The following is a 12,500-nucleotide window of genomic DNA, read 5'->3' as shown; positions in this document are numbered from 1 at the left end:
GGACCTACAAATCTTTCTTACCTTATCAGTGTTTACACTCCCGCAAGGAACCTCTGCTCTTCCTCTGACTGTTACCTTTTGAAACTTCCTCGTGTCAATACAAGAGCCAATGGTGAACGTTCTCTCTTCTTTGTTGCTCCTCACATCTGGAACAACCTTCCTCATCATATCCGTGCATCTGATTCTATTTCTGCTTTTCGCTCATCACTGAAAAACCCATCTTTTAAAAACATATCTATAAGCACTCTCAGCATCCTTGTTCTCCATCACTACCCATGTCAGCCCACTTTGGATGTATGAAGAGTGGGAATCTGTGTGTGTGTGTGTGTGTGTGTGTGTGTGTGTGTGTCTGTGGGAGGAGGGGGGGGGGCTCCTGGGGGGGGGGGGGGGGGGAGGGGGGGGGGGGATGGAGGGGGAGTTGAGAAAGAGTGGTCATAAATGATTTATGTAACTTGTAATATTTTTCTTTCATGTAAAGCGCCCTGAGCTCTTAGAGAGAAAGGGCGCTATATAAATGTACATTATTATTATCATTATTATTTAAAAAAACAAAAACAAAAAAGCACACAAAAAGCACACAAAAACACACACACAAAAAAACAAACAAACAACAAAAACAAACAAGAACCGTGTACTCATGGAAACTCAACCTCTTTGTGCTCGCTGTCCATGTGTATCAGGGTTCATTAATGTCACGCGGACATTTGGTATCACAGTTAAATATGTGCATTTCAGTGGTTTTTCTTTTTTGATTTTTTTTTTCTAAATCTAAATATTCATTTCCTTCTTTATTTGTTTAATTCATTATTCTTTTTCTTTTCTGTTTGTTTGTTTGTTTTTTTTCTCAAGGCCTGACTAAGCGCGTTGGATTACGCTGCTGGTCAGGCATCTGCTTGGCAGATATGGTTTTGCGTATATGGATTTGTCCAAACGCAGCTCATTGAGCTACTGATACTGATACTTAAGTTAATGTGAAAGTCTAGCTGGTGCATTTTTCTGAATAATCCTCTTTTTTTCTTCTCCCTTTAAAAAAAAAATTTTTTTTTTTTTTTTTTTACTGATGAATTTTAAGTTTCAGGGTATTAAACAAAAATGAAAAAGAAAACTTACTGTAATTACATAATTACACAATGTTATCCTGCCACTTCATTCAAATCTTTCCCCTAAACCCACATCTTTAACATAGTGTAGAGCACCCCCACACCATTCCATTGTTTCCATTGTTTCCATTCTCTGTGTGTGTGTGTGTGCGCGCGCGCGCTCGTGTGTATGCATATGTGTGTGTGTGTGTGTGTACGCGCGCGTGCGCTCGTGTTTTTTTGTGTTTGTGTGTGTGTGTGTGTGTGTGTGTGTGTGTGTGTGTGTGTGTGTGTGTGTGTGTGTGTGTAACAATTTGCGCGCATCATCATTATCATCATCATCATCATTACTATCATTGTCATTAAGTATGGTCTACTCTGTTTACCTGAATTTTACCGCAGTGGTAAGAAAATCTAGGAAGAGCTGGACAGTACAAGATCTTCAGAGAAGAAGCCCCCTAAGACAAGTGTTTCGGCCCTTAACTCCTTACACTCTGAGAGGGCCGGGCTGCACCCAGGTCATGACTCCTGGATGCCCTTGAATTTTACCGCAATATATTGCAGTGACTGATATCATGACGGACCACAACTGCTTGTTCTCTCTCTCTCTCCCTGCCACGTTCAACACAAACTCAGCGGTGTAAGGGGAGTAACCGAACAAGACGCGTGTTTTACATGGATTTTTTTTGGGGTTGTCTCCCCGTCATCGTTCACCTCGTGTTTCACATCAAAATTTTTGGTTTTAATCGCAATTCATCAAAAAGTAACAAGCAAAAAGACTTAGATATACCATGAATTGTGAAAAAAAAGACTGGGTGAAGGGGAGGGGGTGGGGGTGGGGGGGGGGGGGGAGAGAAAGCTAAGAAAAGTATCTGTTCGTTCTTCTTCTTCTTCTTCTTCTTTTGTTGGCTGCCTCATTATCTGCACCATTTCAGTTGCATTACTCCCACGCCACTCATTTAGATTCCCCCATACACGGCTACACCCGGGTTCGTCCGTCACAGTTCCAGCGTCGGCAGTCTGCAGGGAACCATCGACGTTAGGTCGCCAGGAGTCCACACAACAGAGGAGACCCTGCACTGGTGCTGAGACACTATCTGTTCGTTCTTATTCTCAGTTTCAAAATATTGGGATTTTTAAAAACTCAAATCAAAATAAAATGCCCGCGTGTTCAATGTGTTCATTCTCGTTAGATAAAAATTCTATTAATAATTTTCGTTCGCAGTAAACACGTAAGTCATTTAGTTTATGTTAATCTGTGCGTTCTGTCTTTTCCCTTTCTTGTAACTACAGAAACTGAGAGGATGTCAGACTGTCTTTCAACCACCGCAACGAAGCGGAAACGACCTAATCTTGTGGATCCGTATGCGAAACGAAATAAACTGGAGACTAAACGAAATAAATGTTCATGATCCGGGTATCCGGAATAACCCGGAAGACTTTGCCTTGCCTATGTTTATTCCAAATTTGGTATTATCAGAGTTTGTTAAAGTTTGTTATAGTTTACCACACACACACACACACACACACACACACACATACATACATGACATGACATCCATGTTGTATTGTTTGAGGTGTTCTCAATCTGAATATACATAACACAACATAAAACAAAAGGAAAACCAATATCAATCAAACAAAAATAGATATTTCTAAATAGTAGTTTCCATCTTCATGTCCAACTCACCCAGAGTATCATTTCCCCTGCCTTTGTCTACTTCATCCATATCATTTGCTCACCAGCTTCATAAGATTTCAACTTCAGTGAAAGTTATGGCGCGTTCTCTAAAATGACTTATCGATCATACCACGGGTTTCTGAAGGAAAAAAAAAAACAAAACAAAAACGAATACGCAGGCGAGAAAGTTGCTGGTATTTGCTAATGTTGAAGAGAGAGAGAGAGAGAGAGAGAGAGAGAGAGAGAGAGAGAGAGAGAGAGAGAACTGTTGGATATATCAGTGATTGGTGGTATCTCTTTTTGTTGCACGAAAACAGAGTGAACTCCCTTCTCTCTGCTCCTCTGTCATTTCTTATTGCTGAGTTAGTTCCATTGTCCCATGTCAATAATGATTTAGGCCTTACAATGTTAAAGGCAAAGAACCAATTGTAATCTCTCTCTCTCTCTCTCTCTCTCTCTCTCTCTCTCTCTCTCTCTCTCTATCTATCTATCTAGATATATATCATATTTAGCAATGGATGTAAAAAAAAAAAAAAGAGCATGTTACTTGCTTAACTATTACCCTCGATATACCTCATCAAGATTTTGTCTTATCTTGTCTCTCTCTCTCCTTCATGCAATTATCAGCTGTTAACATACCTATCTAAAACTACAAAACAAATTACTGGCATGATTGCAGCTATAATCACAATGCAGTTTTCATTGATATGTCCAAGCTCCTGCTTTTGTCTTTGTCATCAAAGGAACAAAGGTAGATAACTACGTAAATAATTATAGACTGAGTGAGTGGAAAAATAAGGCCTCATCCGCTTAAAGTCAAAAGGATAGATTGGAAAGAACATATAGATAGACAAACGGATAGACAGGTGAATAAACAGACAGAGGTGACACCGAGGAAGGGGAGGGGTGCGTGGGGAGTTATCTGTGCGTGTGTGTGTGTGTGTGCGCGCCTGTGTGTGTGTGTATGTGTGTGTGTGTGTGTGTGCGCGCGTGTGTGAGAGAGAGAGAGAGAGAGAGAGAGAGAGAGAGAGAGAGAGAGAGAGAGAGAGAGAGAGTACATTTGTCGTTGTCCTAACCAACCATAAAACAATTTCCAGCAGCTGAAACTGTTCACTGGTTTTTGTTGTTGTTTTCAAACACAAAAAAAATGTTCACTGGCAAAAAAACAACAAACAAAAAAACAAACAAAAAAACAACAACAACAGTTCAGCACACAACAGACAGACAGACAGACAAACAGGCTGACAGCACATCAAGTATCCCGAATGCTCAGCTTCACACTTGCAATCGAAACAGCTTACGGCTTGAAAGGCCGATAGTCAAACATGGCGTACATGCTACATGACGTCATCACACGCTGTCCACCTGTTCCACCCCTCTCTCCCTCTCTCTGTATATAGAGGGGGGTGGGAGGTGGCGTGGTGGGGGGTGCATATGTGGTGCGAGCGAGCGTGTGGATGAGTGTACCTGTGTGTTAGTGCTCTGGGTTGGGTGTTTTTTTTTTTTTAATCGTTTTTTTGTTTTGTTTCTTTTACAGCTGTAAGGGTTTTTTTTTCTCTCGGCCATTGAAAGCCTTGTGTTGAGCACTTAAAGAAAAAAAAAAGACGAAGAAAGAAACAGAAAAACAAGAGAAAACGTGCTCCAGTTGCATGCAACTGAGGGGAAAAAGGTACTATCTTTATGCTTTGTGCTTTCAAAGTGCTGTTGTCTGTCTTGTATAAAGAAAAAAAAAAAAAGAAAAGAAACGTCCCCCGGGGGGATCGTACAGGATCCTGGAACGTCCTCCGGGGAAATTGTGTGTGTGTGTGTGTGTGTGTGTGGCATATCCAAGCACATTACAACAGAACGCGTCACGACAATGATGCGACACGACTCGACACTTCACAACACGTCACGATAGAGAATATTATAATGAATGAAACTGAGTTCTGTCAGAAAACATCCAGCTGCTCCTTCCGAGGAAGCAAAGACTGAATAACGCACAAGACAACAAAGCGGTATTTTGTGCGGTAGTTTGTGTCAGGGAATAGACACAAAACAAAACAACACAAAACGCGCAACACACGTAACTCTTTTTATATAAGTCACAAGACAGTTTGCATGTGGAGAAAGTGTTTATTCATGTTTGAAAAGCTTTGATTTGGAGACTGCACACAGCCAATAATACTTGCTTTTGCATCGATAAATATGCATTTATGCAAAAAGCTTACCATACGTCGATCATACCTAAATAATACCCTTTAAAATATAGATCATACAGTGAAAGTGTTAACAACTAAAGTTAAATATAGGTTAAGTGAATTAGCATTGAAATATCAACATAATGGTTCTAGTTATTCTGATGGAAACCAATAAACCGCGAGTCTTGGGTTCAGTTCGTGATTGATCAGGTTCTGATAAAGCCAGTGTACAACTGAAATAGTAATATAAAAGCAAGATAAAACATGTTTCATCCAACTGAATCGGCATTGTTAAATGAAAGCTTTGGACTTGACATCGCCATTGCAGCAGGATCAAGAAGTCTGAAATATACATATATCCTTGGTTTGCAAGATGTGGATCCAATGACTGTCCTCATTTTGTTTCTTCCTCTAGCACCTGGGACTCTGCAGGCTACGGTGTCTCGGGTCCTTTGGTCACTGTGGTCTGAAATGTAATATACTGTTATAACACTGTGGTCTGAAATGTAATGTACTGTTATAACACTGTGGTCTGAAATGTAATGTACTGTTATAACACTGTGGTCTGAAATGTAATGTACTGTTATAACACTGTGGTCTGAAATGTAATGTACCGTGATAACACTGTGGTCTGAAATGTAATGTGATGTTATAACACTGTGGTCTGAAATGTATATACACTGTGGTCTGAAATGTAATATACTGTTATAACACTGTGGTCTGAAATGTAATGTACTGTTATAACACTGTGGTCTGAAATGTAATGTACTGTTATAACACTGTGGTCTGAAATGTAATATGTTGTTATAACACTGTGGTCTGAAATGTAATATACTGTTATAACAGCATGCGTGTGATTGACTGGCGCGACAGCGCTTTGATCTGTCTCTGCACAAGATCCAGCGTTATATAAATATCATTATCATTATCATTATTATTATAACACTGTGGTCTAAATTGTAACATACAGTCATAACACTGCGATCTGAAGATTGATATAATGTCATATCACTGTGGCCTGCAGTTCAGTATGATGTCATGTCACTGGTATATGTAATATAATGTCATGTCACTGTGGTTTGAAATGTAATTTGTCATATTACTGTGGTCTGAAATGCAATCTGTTGTCATAACATTGTGGTCTGAAATGCCATATAATGTCATAACTCTGTGGCCTGAAATGTGATATAATGTCATGTCACTATGTTGTAAAATGTAACAAAATATCATGTCAGTGTGGTCTGTTATCTAATGCCATGTCAGTGTGGTCTGTTATCTAATGCCATGTCAGTGTGGTCTGTTATCTAATGCCATGTCAGTGTGGTCTGTTATCTAATGCCATGTCAGTGTGGTCAGAAACGTTATGTAATGGCATGTCACTCTGTTCTGAAATGTAAAATAATGCCATGTCATTGTGGTCTGTAATGTAATGTCAAATTGGTCTGAAATGTATCAGGATATGATATCAAACTGGTCTGGAAAATATTTTGATATCACGCCGCTGTTGTCTGTAATATTATGTCATGTCAGTTTGGTGTGCAATGTAGCATAATGTCGTATTACTGATTTCTTTGATACAATATGTTGTAAAGGAATATAATGTCACAAATATATTTCGTAGTGTTAAATGACTTATGTAACTATTGTCTGTAATGTAATATGCAATGGTACTGTTATCAATAATGCAATGCAGCATCACTGTAGTCTCTAATGTAATACAAAATGGGTTCTGATGTAACACAACATCATGCCACTATGGTCTGTAATATGTCGTGCAAGTGCATATACACAGAGTGCGTAACCAATGAAAGCCCAAATTGTCAAAGAAATCCTTTGGAATGAACTACCAAAGACCAGAAAAGTCCTGCAGAAAGTATAAACTGTGCTCAAACTCACAATGCATACTCTTGCAATCGCAATCGCAATCGCAAACGCGAGCACACACACACACACACACACACACACACACACACACACACACACACACACACACACACACACACACACACACACACACACACACACACACACACACACTTGAAACAGTCTATATGTATCGTCCGTCTCTGCAGAAGAAATACTACTTGCCTTTGGAAAATTAAAAAGTCGAAAAACAGCTGGTCCCAATTGCGTTATTGCCGATTTATTTGATAATTTAAATTATCAGGCAGTGTTTTTGTTTTTTTCATGAAAATGTTTAATAAACATGGTGATCTGCTATCCAACCAATCTTAAAAGAAAGGTGATGTTAGTGACCCACATAATTATAGAGGAATTTCTTTGCAGTAAATTACTCGGAATAATCATTAAAAACAGAATACAGGAGTGAGTTGAAAAAAATATTACATGTGAGTGTCAAGCTGGGTTTAAAAATGGATATTCAACAATCGACCACATGTTTATCTTATTAGCTCTAATATAAAAACAGTTTTCACACAATCGTAAACTATATGTAGCGTTTAGGGACTTTGAAAAAGCTTTTGATTCCATAAGTAGAAATCTCCTCTGGTCAGATCTTTTGAAAAAATATATAACATTTAAATATACAGGTGTATTATAAGTATGTATGATGTAGTCAAAGGTAAAGTCTGGTGTGGTGCCAAATGGACAGATTATATTTCATTTACATTTGGGGTCAAACAAGGAGACGCTTGTAGCCCTATACTTTTTTCTTTGCTTATATAAATGACGTAGCCATAGAAGTAATCAATAATGGTAGATGTGGTGCCATATTTTCACTTGATGTATTTGAATTGCTTATTCTTTAGTTACCAGATCATATTATTTTGATTTCAGAGACAGTTATAGGTTTACAAACACAACTGAATAACTTACATCGTGCAGCAACACACAGACGCACGCACACACACACACACACACACACACACACACACACACACACACACACACACACACACACATACACACACCCACACACACACAGCGTGTAAAGAAGCACACATGAGCGTGCACACACACACACACACACACAAATCTCCCACACACATAATAATAAGAAACCATGGCACTATAATAGGTACTTACTTAGAAGAGCATCTCTCTATTTATGTCTGTCTGTCTATCTGTCTGTCTGTCTGTCTGTCTGTCTCTGTCTGCCTCACTCTCCCTTGCTGTTTCTCCTTCCTCCCCCTCTTTCTGCCTTTTACCTTGTATGGATATTCTACATGAACTGGATGATCTGAGAGCATCAACAACAACACAGTCGAAAGATGACAAATTTAGCAGTGTCACTGTATAAGGTATGTGTGGTCTGGGAATACAAATCTATTTTAATAAACCACAGAGAGAGAGAGAGAGAGAGAGAGAGAGAGAGAGAGAGAGAGAGAGAGAGAAACACACACACACACACACACACACACACACACACACACATACGGACATATATGCGCACGCTCATACACACATATACACACCCTCTACCATCCTCACACACAGACACAGAAAGACACAGACAGACAGACACACACACACGCACGCACGCACGCACATAGACAGACAGACAGACAAACAGAAAGACACGCGCGCGCGCGCGCACACAAGATGAAACGTTGAGAGTGGCACCGAAATGTGAACTTACTGCAGGTCCTTCTTGCCAGCCATTGTCTGAGGGACACTTTGCATGGCATTAGCAATTTGTTGTGCTGCTGCCGCTTGCATTGCACCGACATTCCTAATGAACTGGATGAACTGAAAGCAACAACAACAACAAAGACGATATATGACAAATTGATCAGTGTCACATAAGATGGTGTGTGTGATCTGGCAAACTTTATTACTAGCTCAGGGGTATTAATTTTATGATAATGTGCTGGCTTGCATTCGTGAAAAATGTTGCTATTCTGATTTCTCCGACTGTCCAAGAGGAGTTAAAGCTGTTTTCTTTTTTGATAACGCATTGGTCATTGATCTGTCCAGATCAGGAAAGCATGGTATCCAACTTACTCCTGGAACTTTTGAAATGTGTTTGTTTTTATTTGCTGCTGATATCATCCTATTATCTGATTCGTTTCTTGGACCGCCAAATGAACTGAACTGTTTAAAAAGGAAATCAGACAGATTGTGCCTGACAGCCAACCTTGAAAAGACAGATATAGTGGTATTGAAAAAAAAGGGGGAGGATGGAGGGTGGGGGTTTGGGGGGGGGGAGCACTTGGCTGGCAGGGAAAGGTGGTTTTATTAGTTTCGTTACTGTTTTGTCTTGACCTGCAGAAAGGGGAAGAAAAGTGTTATATGAATAATGGAGTCTCTTAGAAAACTTGGAGCTATAGTTCCTAACCAGTTTTGGAAACTGATTCACAAATCGAACTGTCTTAACAAACACAGCTGAAGTATGTGGTATAAAAGCAGAGTGTAAATAAATCGAAGTTATTCATACGTTTGCCATGAAAAGATTCTTAAATGTTCCCCTGCATGCATGAAACAAAAAGCTTTATGGTGAAACAGGATGATACCCACTTGTTCAACTTTCTTCATCTAGAATGTGGACACAGGTATACGAAATGCTTTTGATGCAACGTGAATGTGGCCATTACAATTGGGTATGAAATATTCAAAAAACATTTGTAAAAAAAAAAAAAAAAAAGGCTTTGGAATTGTATAGCTAAGCCAGGGCATCGGAAGTGAGTCCAGATGTATCGCTGAATTCAAAGACAGACTTTTTTCATGAGGAAGCAAAACGGCATTCTGGTATTCGGAGATGGAGTGTGATGACAAATATAGATGGTTTAATTTTTTCAAAGGTGTTTTCCAGGCAGGAAAGTATCTGTCATGTGTCACAAATAAATGTGGCAGGGATAACCTTGTAAGATTCCGTCCCAGAGTAGGTGGTAAACTGATAACGAAGACCAGTCAGATATCAATTGTCCATCATGTGAAAATGGATTGGAAGATGAAGTTCACTTTTTGTTTCACTGTACTGCTTACAACGACATTGGGAAAAACTTATTAAAACTGGACTCGTTCTCAGGTGTTCCTGATCAAAACAGTGTGGCAAACATTCTTTCATATAACAATGCATGTGTTCTAAAGGAGTTAACGAAATTCAATGCAAATAGGAAGAAAGGAAATCGACATTATTAGTGACGGCAATTAATCTTCTTGTGGTTCGTTTCAGTGTGATCCTCTGGCCTTGTGTGTGTGTGTGTGTGTGTGTGCGTGCGTGAGTGCGTCTGTCTCTCTGTCTCTCTCTGTCTCTCTCTGTGTGTCTCTCTCTCTCTGTCACACACTCTATGGAATCCCGTTCATTGTGTTTCATCGCATAATGCGTAACGTTTATAATCTCTCTCTCTCTCTCTCTCTCTCTCTCTCTCTCTCTCTCTCTCTGTCTGTCACACATTCTCTGAAAAAATCCGATTCATATCTTTTCACCGCATGATATATCATTCGTTAACGTAAGTTCATTAATGAAACAATTTCAGCACACTTGTCTCACCTGATTAGCACCGTTTATGGCATCAGCTATGAAGTGTCCTGCTACTTCTTTCACTGCACGGATATTCTTCATGATCTCGACCATCTGAGAGCAACAACAATAACAACAACAACAAAAATGAATGTGGTAAATGAATTAGTGTCACAAGATAAGGTGTATGAGGTATGGGTATATATTACTTCACACACACACACACACACACACACACACACACACACACACACACAGAGTCGTGCACACATGCAGACATAAGCCCACACAAATACACATACACCCACCAACACCACACCACCACGACACCTCTGCACACACACACACACACACACACACACACACACACACACACACACGAAGAAGCATGAAGGGTAACTGTATGGTTCAGGGCACCCAAAACTTACAGCCATAAGAGTCGCCCTGCCTTCCTCTGTCTCAAGGGCACTGTCAATGACATCAGCTATGGGGTGTTCTCCTGCTGCCTCTTGCATTGCACACACACTCTTCGTGAACTGGAAGAACTGAGAACAACAAAATCAAAGACGAAAGATGACAAATCAATCACTGTCACAGGATACAGTGTTTGTGGTTTAGGAATATAATACGTTTTTAATACCGCTCTTTCTCCATCTCTTCCTGTCTCTGTCTTAAACTGTTTAATAAATTGTTTGAAAAAGGTATCTACAACTAATTAGATATAATCAGTTATTATGCCCATTATTTCATAAGAAAGGGGATGTTAGTAATCCCAATAATTATAGGGGAACTTTCTTTAATGACATAAGTGGTAAACTGTTTGGAATAATTATCAACAAAAGACTGCAAGAATGGGTAGAGGAGAATGATATCACTGGTGACCACCATGCTTATTTTTTTAGAAAAAGGATACTCTACTGTGGACCATATGTTTACGTTGCTTGAACTTGTACAGAAACAGTTTTCCTTTAACGGTAAGTTGTATTTTGCTTTATTGGTTTTGAAAGGCATTTGACTTTATTAATCGTAATCTTCTTTGGCCAGTCTTGTTGAAGAATGGTATTCTTCTTCTTCTTCCTCGTTCGCCTCCCATTAGATGAGCAGCCCGGTGTCCTCGATGAAGGCTGCCGTCCGTCGCAGCTCCTCCAGGGTGCCGTACAGTTTGGCTTCCACTGCTGTCGGTGTTGGCCAGTACTTCCTCCTGGATGCTGCATGCGTCCTACAGTCTTGAAGAATGCGGTCGGTTGTCATTGGTCCCTCACCACAAGGGCGCTGTCCACTCTGTCCAATGCCAAATTTTGTGTGCATGTGGTGGAGCAGGCGGTTGTGTCCAGTCCTCAGGCGGAAGATCTTGACCTGTTCCCGTCGTTCCAGCAAATGGTAGCTGTCTTCTGGATTATGTTTGGGGTGCTGGAGGCGCCACTTTATTCCTTGCTGTGCATTGATGATTGTCTTGATTTCATCGTATGACACCAGTTTGTTGGCCTGCTCCTGTGCACTGTCTTTTGCCAGAATGTCCACTTTTTCGTTGCCTCTGATGGCACAGTGTGCTGGTACCCATTGTATCACCACTTTCTCCACTCTGGCACTCAGGGCAACAAGAGCTGAACTGAGATGGTTCTGTTCTTTGCAGCGGGAGTTCTTGAGGGCTTGGAGCACGGAGAGAGCGTCTGAGAACACCACCACCTGCCCTGTTGTTCTTGTGGAGTTCTGCGAGACTGTTGTGGGCTTCTCGCTCAGCTCGGAAGTTGGAGTATTTTCCTGTTGGGATTGCAATTTCTTCACCTCCGTCTTTGTATCGGAGGAAGATTCCAGCTCCACCATCCCTCGTTGCTTCTGTGGCGAAGCCATCTGTATAGACATGGGTACAGTCTTCCTGGGGGAACTGGTTGCAGATGTACTCCATGGCCAGGGCCTTCCTTTGGGTGTCTGACTGTGTTCCTGTCTTCTCCACTCCGGAAATGCTGGTGACGACTGTTGGGAAAACCTGCCTCTTCCAAGATGGCTGGGTGACATTTGCCGGGATAGGCTTTGCTTCGTGTTCCATCAAGACTGGGGTTTGTCTTTCAAGGCGTCTTGACTGGTGGACGAAGCTGCCTCTTTTCAGTCGGCGCTTGGTGGGTCTGCTCATTCTGTTG

General features: G+C 40.7%; 1 protein-coding gene across 1 annotated transcript in view; it reads right to left on the bottom strand.

Moving 5' to 3' along the window:
* Window positions 1–4,879: 4,879 nt before the first annotated feature.
* Window positions 4,880–12,500, bottom strand: part of LOC143288846 (uncharacterized) — a 19,187-nt gene continuing 11,566 nt past the window's right edge. Inside the window, exons 11-14 of the mRNA XM_076597494.1 lie at window positions 10,791–10,907; window positions 10,393–10,476; window positions 8,539–8,648; window positions 4,880–5,406 (exon numbers count right to left, since the gene is read on the bottom strand). Of these exons, the coding sequence (XP_076453609.1) occupies window positions 5,397–5,406; window positions 8,539–8,648; window positions 10,393–10,476; window positions 10,791–10,907 (321 nt within the window). The 3' untranslated portion in view covers window positions 4,880–5,396. The remainder of the gene's footprint in view (window positions 5,407–8,538; window positions 8,649–10,392; window positions 10,477–10,790; window positions 10,908–12,500) is intronic.

The sequence above is a fragment of the Babylonia areolata genome, chromosome 13 (assembly GCF_041734735.1).
Source record: "Babylonia areolata isolate BAREFJ2019XMU chromosome 13, ASM4173473v1, whole genome shotgun sequence".
In the NCBI taxonomy this organism is placed as follows: domain Eukaryota; kingdom Metazoa; phylum Mollusca; class Gastropoda; order Neogastropoda; family Buccinidae; genus Babylonia; species Babylonia areolata.
This window is presented reverse-complemented; position numbering and strand designations above follow the sequence as displayed.